The following is a 20528-nucleotide window of genomic DNA, read 5'->3' on the forward strand; positions in this document are numbered from 1 at the left end:
GAGTAATTAAGGGTTAAATGTTTCCAAGAGTTTCCAGCTTTCTTTCTGAATACGGCCGCCCAAAGGCCCTTGCTGCCACTCGAAAAAAAAAACTTGACACATGTGACACTACATTCAGATTTAGTGTTGCCAGCTCATTTTTTAAGCACATTTAATTCCTAAATCTAAACACATACGTTTTTGGTAAAGGTAGAACTAGCATCTTAAACACCTTATATTAAGTGTGTATCCTTTTATTTAAGTGCTTTTCAACAAGTCTTATATTTCCCACACATAAAAACCTCCAAGAATTTCAATAGTTTTTGGAATTGGAACATTTTGTATACTTGCAACACTAATCGGATAACGTCTGAAGTCGTTTTGTGACTGGCACGTAGGTACCTACCTACCTATTTAATTTTTGGAAAAGTAAAAATAACATTTTTCTTTCTCTTTTTGCTCATGACTCCAATATTACTTACCTAATTAATCCTCGCATTTTTTTTACATAATTTGTAAGATTTTACATATACTATGTTTTATTTGCTTTGCTTTGCTTTTTTGGTACATAAATACAAAAGTTTTCTTAACGTCAAGCTGGATCTTTTATAAACACATAAATTATTTTAATTAAATGATGATTTACCTACCAGTGTTATACATAAGTCGAAATAAATTTATTGTTAGATTTTATAAACTATCGATACGTGTCTAAACACATGCATTTAAAATTATATTTCAATTTTAGCATATCCACGTAGCAAACTTACAAGAAGGCAACCGCCACGAAATTTGATGAAATAAATTATTTTATGGCTTGAACACATTTTATTAATTTGCAGGATTTTGATGAATAAAATGGAAGCTGATGGTGAAAAAGAACATTTGTTAATCAATCAAGCATCCAAGGCTGCTGGAGTAAAATGCGATATTGTGAATGAATGTCAAATGTTTTTAAAAGCTGAGGAAGGTGGAGGAGATGCACACAAAATTATGGGGGATAATATTGTAGCAGAGACTGAAAAAAGTAATATACTTTAGTTTTTTATATATAATTTTGTGCATACTGAATAATGAATGTATGTCATTAAATTATATTGTATAGAATATCGAGATTTTATATGGAACTGCTAACACATTGCAAGTAGGTAATATGGGTTTCGTAAACTATACAGAAACTCAATGACCACATAACATATCATAGATTGTTTGGTGTGTAATAATTTATGAATTTGTGAAGGTCTTACAGTAATAAGCTTATTATGTCTCTTATCTAAATGTGGTATGTATAAGGCTTCCCACCCACAGTCTTTCAGTAGACATCACAGTAACAGTATTTGAGTTCTTTCTAGTGTTATAGCATAAAATAAATTATGGTTCTAAAAAGGAGAAATGGAAGAAAAAAAAGTATAAACTGGTTGTATGCATGATTAATTTTTCAATGAATACAAGTTAAAATAGTGCTCTTTTTCAGGTAAAAATAACTTTATAAATCCACCGCAGCCTGAAAGTAAAGAAATTTCATCAGAGGAAGCCTTACATTCAAATCCAGATAATGAGAATGAAGGTGAAGTACATTGAATCATTTTTATTTGAATAACATTTTTATGTGTTTAAATGTTCAATTAATTATTTTTTAAGGAATAATTTAATATTTAGAACTACAATTTAAATAATCTGTATTATTAATAGACTGCATTTATACTAGAATGAAATCACATATCTAAATTATAATATTATACAAAAATCCTTTTACAAACTCTTGAGATAGAGATTATAAAAGAATACAAATTTTAAACTTCTGTATAAATTTCAATAAAAATATATCCTATAATAATGACCTTAAACATTATAGGTAATGGCCGACAGTCTTTGAATGATAGTGCTAAAGCTCAAGGGGCAGAGTCCCCGGATTTAAGACAAGATGGATTACCAAATACTGTTACAGTGCTAGATGCACCTAATGGTGGTAAAGTGTACTTGGTTGGAACTGCACATTTTAGTTTGCAATCTCAAGAGGATGTTTCAAGGGTGAGTTGGTTAAATACATTTTAAAATTAAAAATAATAGTAATGACATGTTCAAGTAGAATTCTTGTTCTTTCAACAAGAATTAAGAATATAACATCAAGTTTCATAAATATGTAAATACTAGCTTTCAGCCCGTGGCTTCGCCCGCGTTTTCAAAAGAAAAACCTGCATAATTCCCGTACCTGCGGGATTTCTGGGATAATACCTATCCTATGAGTTAATCCAAGTTACCCTCTATATGTGCGCTAAATTTCATTGTAATCGGTTCAGTAGTATTTGCATGAAAGAGTAACAAGCATATTCACACACACATCCATCCTCACAAACTTTCGCATTTATAATATTAGTAGGATAGTAAGATAATATTAGTAGGAAGTAGGATTTAAAACATTGGTGCATATAAAATTTGTGCATATTGTAATATGAAATATGATGTTCTTACTGTATGTTAGGAAAATGTTAACAATTGCACTATTTTTAGGTCATTCAAGAGGTATCCCCACACATAGTCATGGTTGAACTCTGTGAGCAAAGGACCAATATTTTATTACTTGATGAAGAGGTTATTTTAAGAGAAGCTAAAAATATTAATATTAAGAAAATTAGGTAAGAATTCAATTTTTCTTAAATTAATTGTAATCATGATTTATCATAACATATTATTTTCTACATCTAATGTTTTACGTTTTTAGGGCAACTATGGCTCAAAATGGAGTATTCAATGGTTTAATGTACATATTGCTTTTAAATATGTCGGCAAATATCACCAGGGAATTGGGAATGGCACCTGGTGGCGAGTTTAGAAGAGCAATGGCTGAGGTAATATTTAATTCAATTACTACCACAGTTACATACCATACCATTACCATAGTTAGTACAATGTATTTATAATTACAAGTTATATTGTTAAATTTTACAAATTAAAGACTTTAAATTTTAATGGATTTTAAATGTATCCCTGTGTCTCTCCGTGACCAAACTGCAAAATGTTGGGTTGATAATATTATATTATAACAAATATTATGTGTATTGTGTTTATATCCATTTAAGCCTTAAATATCTAATTGTTAAAATTTGTTTTAGGCTAAAAAAGTTCCAAATTGTATAGTCCAATTAGGGGATCGTGCTATTGACATCACCCTGCACAGAGCAATCGCATCTCTGTCCTGGGGACAAACAATTCGGTTCATTTGGCATTTACTTACGTCTAACCAAAGTATAAGGTATGTTTTTTGTGTATCATCTGTGAAATTATTATTTCTATTGAAGGGTTTGTTAAAATAGTGTGTTGATAATTATTGATAGGTAATAAAGATTTATGTTTATAGCATTACAATGTAATTTATAAATTTATATTGCATTGCATTTTCAACAATAGCTTGAACTCGCGTCAGTTTTTTTACCGTGGTGACGCGTCAGACCTTTATCAAATATTTATTACTAGGTTTCCGCCCGCGGCTTCGCCTGCGCAGTCAAAGTTCCCAAACCCGGATAATTCCCGTTCCCGTTCCGGGATTGCGTCATTTTCCCGGGATAAAAAGTAGCCTATGTCCTTTCTCGGGTATCAAAATATCTTCATACCAAATTTCATGAAAATTGGTTCAGTAGTTTAGGCGTGATTGAGTAACAGACAGACAGACAGAGTTAATTTTGCATTTATATTATTAGTATGGATGTAAAAAAATATATAAACTCTAACAATATATAATATAAAAAATCAATTGCAGTTTAGAAGAAGTAGAGAGATGCAAACAGAAAAAAATGCTAGAAGACATGTTGGAAGAAATGGCGGGCGAGTTTCCCGCGCTCAAGCGCGTGTTCGTCGTCGAGAGGGATATGTACCTGTGTCACTCGCTGCAAGTCGCCGCTTTGCAGACACGTGAGTTGATATATTAATTTTATTATTTAATAAAATAAAAATAATATTATTTAGAAGTGAATTTACCTAGTTGTAATTTTTTAAGCAATATTTTCAAACCCAATAATTTTAAAACTAAATACTTTTGAGGTTGTACTATATAAAATGTTATAAACAGCCAATAAATCTGTTTATATTCAAATTCATTCTTTCATTCAGTTTTATATTTTGATTTTAATAAGAATTAGATTAAACCAATCAGTACTTATTTGTGTTTTAATCTGCACTTTTCTCAATCTCATATACCCAAAATAGGTTTTTTTTTAATCTAATAAAATATTTGCAGGTAGGGAACCATGTCGTATTGTGGGTGTGGTTGGTATCGGTCACGTGGCCGGTATCGTCGACTATTGGGGCAAGATCACACCGCAAGATATAACGCCGTTGCTTGTGTGAGTATTTATAGCATAAGAGAATATTTGTTTTCATGTCGCACGGATAGCCGTTGTGTCAGTGACACTTCACATAGTTAAAAATATATTAACTCAAACTTTTATTTATTTAACTAGACTTCGTTTAGAAGAGCTTTTGAAATCGTCAAAATACAGAAAAATTACAATTTATCAACAGTTTCAGAAAGCGGTTTCGAAGAGAAGAACGGGTAAAAAATACTTCTTGTGTTATTTATAATGTCATTTATTTTCAAATATTTCTTTATTATACCTAATTAGATTACCGCCCGCTTTGTCTAAACCCTAATAAATTATAAATATACTAAAATCTTCCTCTTGAATCACTCTATCTATTAAGGACGCGTTTACGAATCTGACAAAAATAAGCAGTTTTTCGATGCATTTTGCGGCAAAATAATACAAAACCAATTTTGACTAATAATTACCATAGATAGATCACTCCTTAATCTTTAAATGGTAGGAATTATTTAATCGAAAATTTTGGTTTATAATATTGTAAAAAATAATTTCCTTTGCCTCTTCACACAAAATTGACAATATCGTGCTGAATATAGAAGCATTTTTCTATTATTTACTAAAATAAATTTACTTATTTAAAAATATTTTAAGTAGGCAGACATGTCCAACTCAAAAAGGTAGGAACTAAAACTATCAAAATGTTACAAATAAGCTGAGAAAAAAATTAAAATCAAATCATATTTTTTCACATATTTAACTGTAACGCGTGATACTTATTGCATGTAAATAAGGGTTATTTTATTGCACGCCTCATAAGCGAAGCGTTGAGGTGGGTACTACTGTCACTTCACGCAAAACATCTGATTTTTCAAACTTAAAATGTCTTTATGTATCATACATTGCACTTGTAAGATAATACATACACACACATATTAAGAAAAAACACTATTTTTAACATTCATGATATTTTTGATGTCATTTTTGTTATTTAAACTAGTTAAAAAACAGTTTAAAAAAGTTCTGTCTTGGACGTCCGTGTGTCTGTATGTGCGGAGGATTTTCTTGTTAACACGATAGCGACCGAAATACTTTACTAATCGAGTCTTTTTTTTCTCTTACGCTTGAGTATGCTCAGGAATAGAACCCTTTCATTTTTCAGGGTCTGATTCGATGTGGTTTAATTGTTATTAAATAAACAAAAAAAAAATATCGACTGTTCTCCATAATTATTTTAGTATATCTATAACTATATATTCTTTATTTTATTTTTATTTTTTTATATCTATAGTGTACTCAAAATTCACCATTATAAACTCGATTCTTTATACTATAAGCCAAGGTTTAAAAAAATAAGTATTGGTAGTCAGTCCCTTAAACCTGCGCAGTTTCACATCTAGGTGGGGCCACAAGAAAAATAGCTCAATTATTACGGTACCGCTTTCTTTACTTTTCCAACTGTTTTATTTTATTTCTTTTTTATATTTATAATTTACTCTTTATAAATAATCAATTTTATTGTAAAGGATGAGATTATGAGGCGTGCACTTTTGGATTTTCCAAACTATATTTAAACTATTATCACATTTGAAAACAACCTTCATATGTATTCAATTATTTGTCACTATCTTGATTTATTGTACAAAAAATTGTAATGAAATATTTTAGTAATTTAGTCGGCGCTCGGACGCCGTAGTGACAGTGTTAGCAACCTGAAGCGAACCGATTATTGTACCAGGGGCGTAAAATTATCGTAAATTTAGCATATTTCCATAGAAATTATTGTGTTTTTAGGATAAAGTCAATTATAAATAAATAAATCATATAAATTGTAATATTGATAGGTATGCAAGCTCTCTACAGTTAATCTTTTTTAAACTACTGCTGTCAAATCAACAGGACACTGAAACCCATTGGGTAAATACCCAAAATTTCACTGTTCCCATGAAAGTTCGATATGAAACATGTCAAAATTTCATATTTGTATGGGTGAAATAATATAAATTCGAGAATTTTGCATGATAGAAATTATCGCACGATAATACTATGCTATCGTACATCGTACGTAGGCACAAAATTATCGTGTTTGTACAATAATTATTGTACGGTTCCGAACACTGCGTAGTGAGTAGACACTGTGACGCTTGTAGGCAGCTCCTCGTTTACGAAAAGATCGCTGTACGTATACAAAATATTTGACCTAATAAACTTGATCATTGACGCATTCTGCACCGACAACCAAGGCACACCAAGGAAAGATTTTATTTATAGTTTTTCATACTTATGGGATTATAAATTTCATATTTAGTTTCTAACTTGATGGAGTGACCTGACGTGTACTTCGAAGACTGCTACTGGAACTCATAGACGAGTAGAGCTAGATGTACCGGGTTTGGGCTCGTTTTGTTAGTTACGTTGAGACCTTACCTCCGGACTTGATGGAGTGACCTGCAGGTGTACTTCGAAGACTGCTACTGGAACTAATAGACGAGTATAGCTAGGTGTGCCGAGTTTGGGCTCGTTTTGTTAGTTACGTTGAGACCTTACCACCGGAATTGATGGAGTGACCTGCAGGTGTACTTCGAAGACTGCTACTGGAACTAATAGACGAGTAGAGCTGGGTGTGCCGAGTTTGGGCTCGTTTTGTTAGTTACGTGGAGATCTTACCACCGGAATTGATGGAGTGACCTGCAGGTGTACTTCGAAGACTGCTACTGGAACTAATAGACGAGTAGAGCTAGGTGTGCCGAGTTTGGGCTCGTTTTGTTAGTTACGTTGAGACCTTACCACCGGAATTGATGGAGTGACCTGCAGGTGTGCTTCAAAGACTGCTACTGGAACTAATAGACGAGTAGAGCTAGGTGTGCCGAGTTTGGGCTCGTTTTGTTAGTTACGTTGAGACCTTACCACCGGAATTGATGGAGTGACCTGCAGGTGTACTTCGAAGACTGCTACTGGAACTAATAGACGAGTAGAGGTAGGTGTGCCGAGTTTGGGCTCGTTTTGTTAGTTACGTTGAGATCTTACCACCGGAATTGATGGAGTGACCTGCAGGTGTACTTCGAAGACTGCTCCTGGAACTAATAGACGAGTAGAGCTAGGTGTGCGGAGTTTGGGCTCGTTTTGTTAGTTACGTTGAGACCTTACCACCGGAATTGATGGAGTGACCTGCAGGTGTACTTCGAAGACTGCTACTGGAACTAATAGACGAGTAGAGCTAGGTGTGCCGAGTTTGGGCTCGTTTTGTTAGTTACGTTGAGACCTTACCACCGTAATTGATGGAGTGACCTGCAGGTGTACTTCGAAGACTGCTACTGGAACTAATAGACGAGTAGAGCTAGGTGTGCCGAGTTTGGGCTCGTTTTGTTAGTTACGTTGAGACCTTACTACCGGAATTGATGGAGTGACCTGCAGGTGTACTTCGAAGACTGCTACTGGAACTAATAGACGAGTAGAGCTAGGTGTGCCGAGTTTGGGCTCGTTTTGTTAGTTACGTTGAGATCTTACCACCGGAATTGATGGAGTGACCTGCAGGTGTACTTCGAAGACTGCTACTGGAACTAATAGACGAGTAGAGCTAGGTGTGCCGAGTTTGGGCTCGTTTTGTTAGTTACGTTGAGATCTTACCACCGGAATTGATGGAGTGACCTGCAGGTGTACTTCGAAGACTGCTACTGGAACTAATAGACGAGTAGAGCTAGGTGTGCCGAGTTTGGGCTCGTTTTGTTAGTTACGTTGAGACCTTACCACCGGAATTGATGGAGTGACCTGCAGGTGTACTTCGAAGAATGCTACTGGAACTAATAGACGATTAGGGCTAGGTGTAGGTGTTTGTTAGGAGCGAGGTGTACCAAGTTCAACGTAACTAACAAAACGCGCCTAAACTTGGCACACCTAGCTCTACTCATCTATTAGTTCCAGTAGCAGTCTTCGAAGTACACTTACAGCTGACTCCATCAAGTCCGAAGGTAAGGTCTCAACGTAACTAACAAAACTAGCCCAAACTCGGCACACCTAGCTCTACTCGTCTATAAGTTCCAGTAGCAGTCTTCGAAACACACCTGCAGGTCGCTCCATCAATTCCGGTGGTAAGGTCTCAACGTAACTAGCAAAACGAGCCCAAACTCGGCACACCTAGCTCTACTCGTCTATAAGTTCCAGTAGCAGTATTCAAAGTATACCTGCAGGTCACTCCAACAAGTCCAGAGGTAAGATCTCAATATAACTAACAAAACGAGCCTCAACTAGGCACACCTAGCTCTATTCGTATAATAGTTCTAGTAGCAGTCTTCGAAGTACACGTCAGGTCACTCCATCAATTCCGGTGGTAAGGTCTCAACGTAACTAACAAAACGAGCCCAAACTCGGCCCACCTAGCTCTACTCATCTATTAGTTCCAGTAGCAGTCTTCGAAGTACACCTGCAGGTCACTCCATCAATTACGGTGGTAAGGTCTCAACGTAACTAACAAAACGAGCCCAAACTCGGCACACCTAGCTCTACTCGTCTATAAGTTCCAGTAGCAGTCTTCAAACTATACCTGCAGGTCACTCCATCAAGTCCGGAAGTAAGGTCTCAACATAACTAACAAAACGAGCCTAAACTCGGCACACCTAGCTCTACGCGTATAATAGTTCCAGTAGCAGTCTTCGAAGTACACGTCAGGTCACTCCATCAATTCCGGTGGTAAGGTCTCAACATAACTAACAAAACGAGCCTAAACTCGGCACATCTAGCTCTACGCGTATAATAGTTCCAGTAGCAGTCTTCGAAGTACACGTCAGGTCACTCCATCAATTCCGGTGGTAAGGTCTCAACGTAACTAACAAAACGAGCCCAAACTCGGCACACCTAGCTCTACTCGTCTATTAGTTCCAGTAGCAGTCTTCGAAGTACACCTGCAGGTCACTCCATCAATTCCGGTGGTAAGGTCTCAACGTAACTAACAAAACAAGCCCAAACTCGGCACACCTAGCTCTACTCATCTATTAGTTCCAGTAGCAGTCTTCGAAGTACACCTGTAGGTCACTTCATCAATTCCGGTGGTAAGGTCTCAACGTAACTAACAAAACGAGCCCAAACTCGGCACACCTAGCTCTACTCGTCTATAAGTTCCAGTAGCAGTCTTCAAAGTATACCTGCAGGTCACTCCATCAAGTCCGGAAGTAAGGTCTCAACATAACTAACAAAACGAGCCTAAACTCGGCACACCTAGCTCTACTCGTCTATTAGTTCCAGTAGCAGTCTTCGAAGTACACCTGCAGGTCACTCCATCAATTCCGGTGGTAAGGTCTCAACGTAACTCACAAAACAAGCCCAAACTCGGCACACCTAGCTCTACTCATCTATTAGTTCCAGTAGCAGTCTTCGAAGTACACCTGCAGGTCATTCCATCAAGACTAGGGCATGCACCCGGGTTTACCCGGTTCCGAAAAACCCGGGTAAACCCGGGTTTTTCGATGATCTTGAGAACCGGGTCTGAAAAGTATGAAACCCGGTTCTCCCGGTTCCGACCAAAATATTAAAATATAAAGTATTATTTATATTTTGCTGCATTATTTTAACTTTATTGTATCTGGCAACGTCAGACTCACGTGCATCGCGAATTTTCGTGCCACGCCTCAAGCGTGGCTCTGATTGGTTAACTAACCTTAGATGCTATAAGTTTCCTACGGTTGTATTGTATTACCCAAAAAAAAAATTAGGCTTCGAAAATGACAAAAATAAGCTACAGAAATATTTTTATTAGATTTGTCGTGAATTTGAAAAGCTGTTGATTTTACTGTTTCATATAATGATCCAGTCATGTTTTTGTTTTTGGTATCAAGCTGAAATTTATATCGAATACTCAAGTCTTCGGTCCCTTGATGCTGTGAAAAAGTCAAACTCACAAGTCAACGCATCAAAAGATACAGCCATAAATGCTGAAAATTTTCGCAAATTTCGACCAAAGAGTAAAGTAATATAAGGGGAATGATTTGGACATTCGCATGGGACTCAAAACCTACAGCTGGGTACTTTTCATGAACACAGAGCCTTTAAATTTGGTAAAAGTAACGTCTTATAAAAAGGAAAAATTGCTAGAAACATAAATTTTAAAGTTACAACATTATAAAAAACTAGCTTCCGCCCGCGACTCCGTCCGCGCGGATGTCGGTCTTCGCGTGGATGGTTAATTTCTCCATTTTGAGTACCTAACTCTGACAATGACATCTTATAAATATCTATTGGACCCAAATACGGCTAGGCTTATAATAATACGCAACATGTGTTCGCGGTTCTACAGAACAACGTCTATGGATAAAACTGAAAAATTAAGATAAATTTTTTTCTACGTATTTTGCCAGGATAAAAAGTATCCTATTTTACGCCCAGGATAATAAGGTATAATTATACCAAGTTTCATCGAAATCGAACCGTTAGTTTTCACGTGATGCCTTCACACAGACAGACAGACAGACAGACAGACAGACAAAAATTTTTATAATCACATATTTGGGTTTGGTATCGATCCAGTAACACCCCCTGGTATTTATTTTTTCAATATTTTCAATGTACAGAATTGACCCTTCTACAGATTTATTATATGTATAGGTTTGTTCGGAGCCCTCAGAGCGCGAGTCCGACTCGCACTTGGCCGGTTTTTTGCTTTACAGTTTGCAGTTAATGAATAAGGTTTAAGTTTATATGTGATATTATGATAACAAGGTACTTTTATAAGGCTGATAAATAAAGAGAAGTATTGAAATTTTGTTTCTTTATTAATTTAATAATAAGACACAAGCCGCGTAAAATAAAAGGCCCATCAGCTACTTTTACAGATACTTTTGTTTAATTTCGTATTTTTTCCGAAGTATTATAAAAGAACCGGGTAACCCGGTTCTACCCGGTTCTGAGCTCGATTTGGAACCGGGTTTCAGAAACTTGGAACCGGACTCGGTTCTGCATGCCCTAATCAAGACCGGAGGTGACCCGCCTGCTCGCTTGCCCGCTTAAATATATATAAAAAAAAAAAAAAAAAAAAAGGTAAGGTCTCAACATAACTAACATAACGAGCCCAAACTCGGCACACCTAACTCTACTCGTCTATGAGTTCCAGTACCAGTCTTCGAAGTACACTTTGGCAAGTACTTGTTTATCAAACAATCACTGTTCAATGAAATTGGTATCTGGTATCTACTTTTGTGACCATTCAACGTTACAAACTTAGAAATCAAAGTAAAGTTAAAAAAACATGGCAATAAAAATAAGCTCAATTATCAAGTCGTGTCAGTTTACTCATAATTCCGCCGCTTCGCGCATTTCGATGTGTGTGTGAGCCGTGCACGTGTAGTAGTAAGACTCAATACCTAAAATTGATGCGCGTCAATTTGTAAATACGTCCTTAAAAAAAACACATCTAAATCCATTGCGTAGTTTGAAAGATTTAAGCATACAAAGGGACATAGGGACAGAGAAAGCGACTTTGTTTTATACTATGAGTGATTTCTCCTTTTAGTGGCATCATGCTCCATAGACTATACACTTCAATGGGTATTTTTAACATCATATAAGTATTGTTTATATTGTTTTTGTAATGTCCTTGTGAGGCTATGTGCCATTGAATAAACGTTTTCTTTCTTGATTATTTATTTATTAATTAATTACACAGGTTTAACCTAGAATAGGGGTCATTGTTTAAACTCTGTATGTAAAATAAAAATACCTGCAAATAAGATCTTTATACACCTTGTGCTTTTGTTCTTTTTTTTTGAGTCAAATAAACTTTATTTATTTATTTATTTATTAAAAAAAAATTGGTTGTTTGTAAAGTATGTTTACGATCGAGATGTTTATGTGATAACATAATGCAGTGGCAGCGCTCGAGATGAGACGGGAGATCGGTCCGTCTCTCTCTCTCGTTATACCTGCGATCGAGCTCGTGAGGTTTTGGTGTGACACAAGTTTCTGAACATGTCACCCGACTAAAACGATTTTAAGGACGTTATCACGTCAAAAAAAATTAATTAATTAATTAATTTCTTCCAGCGTGCCGCCCCCCTCCCTGTCGACGCGCATCATCCGCCTGTCGGTGCGCGCGGCGTGCGCGGGCGCGCTGCTGTACGCCGGCTACAAGCTCGTGCCGCGCCGCTGGCTGCCGTGATGCACGCGCACGGTATGCATCCTATGACCTATCCTAGGTCGTATTCAGCAACAAAGCTGGAAACTTGTAGGCGCTGGTTCGTTGTACACAAAGTAAGCACGTTGAAGCAGACCAAGACAGCAGCGCTGACCAGCGCGTAGTGAAACTTGTCGGAACTCGTCGGTACCGTTCAGCACTTATCGGCGCATGTTCATATATTTTCCTGCGCAGGTAGCGTCGGTCAGCGCTTATAAGTTTCCAGCCTTCTTTCTGCATACGCCCCTACTTCCTACTAATATTATAAACGCGAAAGTTTGTGAGGATGGATGTGTATATGTGTATGTTTGTTACTCTTTCCAATGATATTTTATGTATAGATACGTTATATACTCACAATATATCCAAACAAAATGCTTCATATGCAGTGTCAGGCACACACAAATACAAGTTTCATTTTACTTAATTTATTACATTGACAGACTGTATAAGAGAGATGGCTATAATAAAATGATATAAACAAAAAAGACAAAGATAGTTTGTCACTTCCGCGCAGGTGTAAGCAAAAGTCATAAGAATTCACAAATTAAATATAAATAAACAAATAGTTGCCATGGCAATTGGCACAGACTAACGACACAGAAGGTTCAATGTTATAGATGTTTCGTTTCCTGCACACGTATACAAATGTGACAATTTCATTAACTATTTAATTATTATTATGAAGTTTTATTAAAATGAAAAAAACTTTTTTGGAGATATAACTGTATTAAGCATTTATTACTAGCTGTGGTGTTCGTTTTCGGTCATGATCATTTCACCCGATAAACACCCACTGCTGAGCATAGTCCTCCTTATAGAACTCCATACGGACCGATCTTACGCTATTCGTTTCAAGGCAGTTCCCGGAACCCGTACAAGGTCATCACTCCAACTTGTAGGATATAATAATAGTGGTGCCTAGATGAAAAAAAGTATGAAATAAAAGAAAGGATGAAGTATAAGCCTTTTTTATCTAAAACACAAATAAAATTTATGTTCAATAGCTATTTACAGAAAAGCAAATAGCATTTTTCGTCAGTAGCGATAATCTTTTCTTTAATGTATACGTATATTCAACATCATTTTTGCAAACAAACATTTTGCCATCACGATTTTATTGTATATAATAAATAGATATATTTGTTAATTACATGCACTGTGTGGATTTAAATATAAAAATAATCAAGTATTTACCCAAATCGAAATTAATAAAATAACCGTTCTATTTTCAATAATCGTATCTACATGATAATCTTTGAACACAGTGTGCGCTAGCTTTGTCACACTAGTGATTGAAGCAATGTTTTATCCCTTTCATTATTTCAATACAAGTGTCAAGCAAGTGTCATTCATTAATAATTGCAAATTGTTATTTTTGCTCTAAAATTATAATATTTTAATACATTTACCTGTGATATGATATCCCTCTATCTTTCTTTATTTTACTATCGTAATTTGTGCACTTTCTGAACACACAAGAAGGCATTATTGATAATTTTAACGTTTATATCAGCATGTGCGTTCGCTGTCACAAGTCACAATCTGACTGATTCCACTGGTCCCAATTAGGACCAATTCACGGTTTACGTTTTGGTGCGTTGGTAACGTATCTACCTCTTGTTTCTATATATAATATCATTGACTCTTTCACGCATATACTACTGAACCAATCAAAATAAAATTTAGCGCACATATAGAGGATAACTTGGATTAACACATAGGATATGTTTTGTCCCGGAAATCTCACGGGAACGGAAACTATGCGGATTTTTCTTTGAAGACGCGGGCGAAGTCACGGGTGGAAAGCTATAGTTGTTAAATATTAAATAAAAAATAAAAAAACGATCTAGATGTTGGAGGGGTGTCCTAAAGATTTAATTGAAAGAATTTTTTAAAATTAAATATCCGTCCATGGCCTCCGTGAGCTATACGGAAGATGCATTCACACGTGTTTTACTCTATTTTCTTAATGAAAATTATATGGATCTCTCTCTGGCTCCCCCACTCACCTTAGTTACAAAACACGCTTGCGCAATTTTCAAGCTGAATATATCACTTATTAGTAATTGAGAACTTTTTCTTTCAGGTGAATCCATGATAATCGGATTGGAAATATTTCGGAACTATAAAATCGACCAAGTCGATGTCTTTTGAAACGTAAAAATAGTTATACATTAAAAGGGCCTACGGTTAGACCGATACTATATTTTTGAGCTTATTGTTCTCTGTTATTTTCTATTTAATTCCAATTTGCTTTATAGATAGGGAGGCGAAGAGGGGAATTTTCTGCAATACTCAAGCGTGGCAGTTTAAGATATGAGAGATACCTTAGACCTAATAGAACAACCTTTTTCACTATTTAGCTCTATATGTAGTGACGCGCGCCTAGGATAGACGATCAGATTAGTAAAAAAAAATCGATAGTCTGAAATACTCGAGCGCGTCAGATTAAGATATTGGGGGTTGATTTTAGTGTTTTAAGACTAAATTTAACTAATCTGACCATAAGTCCTCGACGCCGCCGAGTTATAGGGTCGCGAACTTGTAAAAAAAATACGTTAACCCGGCATTCTCGAGCGCGATTTTTTTTATTTTTATTTTTAAGAATATAATCTAAAACTTACTAAAAACACAAAATCTGCCGGTTTCCGCTTGACCGGAAGTCTGGAGGAGCCATTTCGTCTTCCGAAAAACGCGTTGCAGCATATAAGTCGCTTTTTCAAAAAAAAAGTTTAAATAAACAAAAAAGGTTTATAAAAAATATTTTACAAAAAAAGGTCTCTTTTCATTTTTGTCCAATGTTTATTTTTTTTTTTACTTGAAGCATCATAAAAACTCAAACTCCCGGTTTTTTGAGTATATCTCGAAAACTGAATTGGTAAGAAAAATTGATATGAAATAACGATAATTAAAAAAAAGAAACCCACAAACCTTTTTCGGTCAGATTAAGAGAACCCACCAACATTTTTATCAGATTAAGAAAATATGCTTTCAGGATACCTAGATAAACCTCCCCTATGAAAATCTGACGCGCTCGAGTATTTCAAAAGGACTTTTTTTTTTCTGCATTTTCAAAAATTCATCGTAACTTATCGTCATGCCGTAATCGTCAGTTTTTTTAAGGGGAGCTTTCTTGGGGCCTAATTAACACCCCTTCCGAAAATCTGACGCGCTCGAGTAAATTTTTTTTTTGTGCATTTTTGACGAATTTATATGCCTAGCCCCACCACGCAAACCGGCAGATTAGTATACCGTTGTTATCAGAGGCACTTGGGGCATACGTAGTATGAATATCTGACCCGCTCGAGAATGCCCAAGTAACTGTTTTTTTTTACATTTTTGAAAATCCGTACACGCCAAACCCACCGCTAAAATGGTTTTTACCATAGAAGCTTTTCTTTTCGAAATTATTTTCTCTTTCGATTTTGATAAGTCTCGACGACGCCGTTGAATTACGCCATTTAGCTACCTCGCCTCCCTATCTATTATACATACTTTCACTCCAATTGCAATTCACTTATGTTCAACGTTTGGTTAATTTAAGTGGAGTTAGAATTTCTTTACTTTTAAGAATTATACAATAATATTATTTTGAATGATTGCTTTTATTTTATTTATAATTCGAAATAATTATCGCAGGACTAATATGTTATTCAGGAAATTACAAATTTATTTATTATACTATTAATCTCAACTGAGTCATATCGAAAATTTAAACTTATCAAGACTTGAGACATTTTTAAAATAAAGTGGGACCTAAAATATAAGAAAATACAATTATAGATATAAATCGTGTAGAATTTAAGAGTTGTTCGTTATCCTTTTAAAAGATACAATTATTTAGCAGCTACATCTACATTGAGTTATGTTACATAGTTTTATTACTATATGTGCATTTGCGGTAGATTTTTAACATATTTAAATGACTTATTAAATTAGGTACATGTTTCGATACATTATTACATTAGAAGTAAAACTTGTTACAAATTGAAATAAATATTTATTTTTCAGTTCAATGCATGTATTTTAAAAATATCTCAATTCTCTTAGATACGGTCAATTTATATCACCAATAGAAATAACAATAGAATTTTGAGACCTTAAAAATAAATTAAAATCATAGTTAAGAAATGGATAATTACGTTCTTTTAACTTGAAAATCATGGTGGGCCCTAGCATACGGTCTCGCTTACACTTAAACATTCGACATATTGCTATCTCTACGACTTACGAATGCATGGCCACCACATTGTTTAAATTCTCTTCGTGAGAAATGTATTTGAATTATTAATACAATGTCAAAATTGAGAAAATATTGAATAACTTTAATTAGACTGATGTTATATTTTGCTTTTATTAATAGTGTAATCCATATAGTAATAGAATTGAACTAGGTTATACATATGTTTCGAATTTATTAAATTGTAAATTTAAATGCGATTAATTATTATAAAACCAATCCAATTGCTGTTATTATAGTTATTATGTATAAATAAATGCGTTTTTATTATAATTGGCTTTTATTTTATTCCAAACACCGTCTTTTGTGCATTAAATATGGTACTTAATTTTAAAATTTGTCCTATTAGAGCTAGCGCGCAAGAGCAACTTTTGTCTCCGCAACTATTTTGTCTCTCCCATCAACTCCATGGGTAGTTGCGTCGCTACGTGCGCGCACTTTCTTACTAGCTCAACAAAAGTTGTTCTTGCGCGCTAGCTCTTATACGTATATGTACATGCTTTTGTGATAACATCGTTCTTCTACGGGCAATGTTATGATTGTGGTGTACTGTTCTGTGTTTGTGGTTATGTGGTTTTAGGAAATTTTAAAGTAAGTATAAAAACTTTTTAGAGAAGTCAGTAAAAAATATAAAACTATTTTTGTTTAAAATCCTTTGGTTACGTTTACAGAAAAATAATCACAAAATGACATTGATACAACTATCAACGATGGACTGGAATCTGGATGTGGTTTAATAGTTAAAAAATACAATGTTTAATCATAAAAAATTAAATTACAGTGTTTATTAAAAATACAATCAAAATATGCTATACTCTACAGCATGCCATATATTCAGGTATCCGTTAATCACATCAAATCTGTCGAGATCTTTAATCGGTCAAAAAATTTCTAGAGTTAACTGTAAGTAACCTGATAAAGTAGATATTTTTTATGTTTATATACAATATGGCAAATAATACGTTTCTTATAAATGGTTATAGGTATAGCATCAGCGTTTCGAGGGTTCAGTGATACAAAAATAGAATTGCCTCCTTCAGCGTCTTTTTTGCAAAATGACGGCAGCGCCACCGTTGTGTTACTTGGTACCGTCCATTTCAGTAAACAATCAGTGGAAGATGTTTCCCAGGTTACTATGTTTATTATTTTATTTACACATGGCTTCGGATGTACGTAGGTACTTATAACTTGCCGATTTTCTAAATAATTTCACAATTGCAAGCGTTACGGTGATGTAGGTGATGTATAAATCGTCACCTCAAATTCAATATGTACTTACAGAAGGAATATTGATGAGTAATTATTTTGTAATTTTATTTTTAGATAGTAAAGTCACTAAATCCAAATGGAATAATGATTGAGCTATGCCGACAGAGAGTGTCGTTACTAGAACTGGACGATAAAAAGTTCTTAGAAGACGCCAAAAAATTTGATGCAAAAAAATTGAGGTCGACTATTTCTATTACATACTTGCAAATTTTTCTTTAGTTAATCGTTAATTATTTATTGATTTTAACAAGATTTTTTCTCTATAGACAAGCAGTAAAAGGTCAAAATTTTGTGTCGGGTATGTTACATGCTATGTTGCTAAAAACATACGCCGATCTCGCTAAAGAGTTGGGTGTAGCGCCTGGAGGAGAATTCAGGAGAGCTTATCATGAGGTTGTATTTAAAACTTATCGCTTTAAAATATTAGTGTTATATTTATTAACTTATTAGTAATTATCGATTAAAAGAGAGCAGGTAAAAATCGTAACTGAAGGGGGACTTTTTTTGCAGATGAAAAAAATTCCTGGCTGCAAATTATTTCTCGGCGATAGACCCATTCAAATAACGATTGCAAGAGCTTTCCAGTCCCTCAGTGTGATAGAATTGGGACAAGTTCTTTTTCATTTAACTAATTCCAAACCAAAACCTATAGAGTGCGTATTTAGATATTTTTCAATTTTAATTTAAAGATTCCCCAGCACGTTGTTTATAAAGCGGCTGCTTTCTCTCTTCGTATCCGTTCACTACTTATATATTATTTTGCAGTAAATATCAACTAGAAAAATACAAAAGTAAAGACTTTGTTCAAGCCCAATTTGAGGAAATAACGAGAGAGGTGCCGGCTTTTAAGAAAATATTTCATGTGTTCGTTGACGAACGTGATAAATGTCTCGCGTTTTCTTTGCAAGAATGTGTACGTGCCGGTAAGTTTATTTTAAAAATATAGTCCCAACGACCGAGGGTTTTAAATTAAAACTGAGAATTGAAAAGAAAGTAATTGTATTTTGAATATTGAATCCATCATCGTAATAATTACCAATTAATACGAACGGTCTTAGGCTTAGATCATTAAGTCTTAGGCAAATACAGTTGAATAATTTTTCTTGGGATGAGATGATGTATAAGCGCTTATTGTGAGGACTGAGGTGCATTAGATGCACCGTGCATACCTACCATAATTCTTTTTTCCTATTCCTTGGCAGTCGAAAAGCCTCGTGTCTTGGCAGTTGTAGGAATGGGCCATGTGGATGGAATTATGAAATATTATGGCAAAATGAGACAAGAAGACATCGTGCCATTGCTATTGTAAGGGGTATATAAATTGTTTTTCAATAGGTATATGTTTTGATCTTGTTGCTTATAATATTTATGAGTATTCAAATAATGATACTTATGCATATTGCATACCTACCTACTTGAAAAATGTTAAGTAGTGTATAAATATAATGAGTAAAGACTGAAAACCTTATAGCCTCAGCATAAAGCTAGATTATTCCAGGGAAAGACGAGAACAATTGTCGTGGATAAGTAGTATAGACAGGAGCAGTTCAGCAGTATAGACACATTATATAAAGTTCCCTAATCCCTTTCCTTTTTTCGTTTTAGTTTTCATATCCTTTGTATGTTCTGTGTCCGGAATTAACAACAATCAAATTCACAACAAGATATTTTATTATTTTATCTACAGTTTAATTAAATTCTTATACATTTACACGTTAACGATATCATTCAAATTAGGTACTTTGTCGGTTATTATGAATAAAAAAAGTAATTAAATATATTTTATAATTTTTTTGAGTATATCCCATACCTACTTAAGAAACAGCAATATTTTTTTTCTACTTCAGCGAGATGTTTATAAAAAGATGTACATAAAATTTTATTTTTTCAGTGACTAAATTATGATCAACATCTACTTTTTGAGAGGAGACATTAGAGTTCATTTGCAAATTAGTTGAAGACATACTTAGGTAAAAAGTATTGCTGTTAATATTTTTATAATGCATTAAATTTTGTTTTTTGTCGTTGTATACTTTCTTATCAAATTATATTAAAAATTTATATTTGTTTCAGAATACCTCCTACGCCCGTGTATTGGGTAATACTTCGTGCAACCATAAAATTCACTTTTTATTTTTTGATATTTTCTTTTATTTACCGGCTAATTTTTGGCTAAATAAAATTATTATTGTTCTCTGTTTACCACCAAATAAAGAAAGAAGTAATACGTTTGTGTTTTATTTAAAATCTAAGAAGTGTAGTTATATTGGGAGAAAGCACAATCTTATTTTTGAGCTTATTGTGATTCAAAGTGTATGCAAAAGTGCAAAAATAAATAATAGCTGACTGAATAAATAAATAATACAAAAAAGGTGTTTAGATGATCGTTTTCTATGAAACTACGTAGTTTTCTTCAAAATAATATATTGCGAAGGCAAGCGCATGAGCGAAGGAGTTATCATTGCGGAGTTAAATTCTCTATTAGGTATACAATTCTCGTGTCACTGTGTTGGTAATCATACTCGTCCCAAACGGCTGGACCGATTCTTGTGAAATTTTAGAG

General features: G+C 34.6%; 2 protein-coding genes across 12 annotated transcripts; both read left to right on the top strand.

The window, feature by feature from the left end:
• Window positions 1-357: 357 nt before the first annotated feature.
• LOC123692867 (traB domain-containing protein-like) lies at window positions 358-14801 on the top strand. Of its 6 annotated transcripts, none has more exons than XM_045637669.1 (11): window positions 358-408; window positions 822-1006; window positions 1454-1546; window positions 1835-2010; window positions 2491-2615; window positions 2702-2828; window positions 3093-3232; window positions 3737-3888; window positions 4214-4319; window positions 12324-12450; window positions 14543-14801. In XM_045637669.1, exons 2-10 carry the CDS (start codon window positions 829-831, stop codon window positions 12436-12438), a joined length of 1212 nt encoding a protein of 403 aa, XP_045493625.1. In that variant the 5' UTR covers window positions 358-408; window positions 822-828; the 3' UTR covers window positions 12439-12450; window positions 14543-14801. The 6 variants fall into 6 exon arrangements, with proteins under 6 accessions (XP_045493625.1, XP_045493626.1, XP_045493624.1 ...); XM_045637670.1 differs by having other exon boundaries at window positions 358-373; XM_045637668.1 differs by having other exon boundaries at window positions 374-494.
• Window positions 14802-17436: 2635 nt separating this feature from the next.
• Window positions 17437-20192, top strand: LOC123692868 (traB domain-containing protein-like). 6 transcript variants are annotated; one of them, XM_045637675.1, is made up of 9 exons: window positions 17437-17599; window positions 17680-17825; window positions 18020-18144; window positions 18232-18358; window positions 18476-18618; window positions 18731-18888; window positions 19168-19300; window positions 19857-19935; window positions 20039-20192. In XM_045637675.1, exons 1-7 carry the CDS (start codon window positions 17503-17505, stop codon window positions 19272-19274), a joined length of 903 nt encoding a protein of 300 aa, XP_045493631.1. In that variant the 5' UTR covers window positions 17437-17502; the 3' UTR covers window positions 19275-19300; window positions 19857-19935; window positions 20039-20192. The 6 variants fall into 6 exon arrangements, with proteins under 6 accessions (XP_045493631.1, XP_045493632.1, XP_045493630.1 ...); XM_045637676.1 differs by having other exon boundaries at window positions 19168-19277; XM_045637674.1 differs by having other exon boundaries at window positions 19168-19270.
• Window positions 20193-20528: the final 336 nt, after the last annotated feature.

Source organism: Colias croceus, chromosome 6 (genome assembly GCF_905220415.1).
Source record: "Colias croceus chromosome 6, ilColCroc2.1".
In the NCBI taxonomy this organism is placed as follows: Eukaryota; Metazoa; Arthropoda; class Insecta; order Lepidoptera; family Pieridae; genus Colias; species Colias croceus.

Bases quoted from the DNA above. Each gene is read 5' to 3' on its own strand.
- LOC123692867 (XM_045637667.1), top strand. The intron at 2,829-3,092 runs GTAATATTTAAT...AATTTGTTTTAG, and splicing joins TTAGAAGAGCAATGGCTGAG to GCTAAAAAAGTTCCAAATTG. The intron at 3,889-4,213 runs GTGAGTTGATAT...AAATATTTGCAG, and splicing joins AGTCGCCGCTTTGCAGACAC to GTAGGGAACCATGTCGTATT.
- LOC123692868 (XM_045637673.1), top strand. From the start codon at position 17,503: ATGCTATACTCTACAGCATGCCATATATTCAGGTATCCGTTAATCACA. The intron at 17,600-17,679 runs GTAAGTAACCTG...AAATGGTTATAG, and splicing joins AAAAATTTCTAGAGTTAACT to GTATAGCATCAGCGTTTCGA. The intron at 18,359-18,475 runs GTTGTATTTAAA...CTTTTTTTGCAG, and splicing joins TCAGGAGAGCTTATCATGAG to ATGAAAAAAATTCCTGGCTG.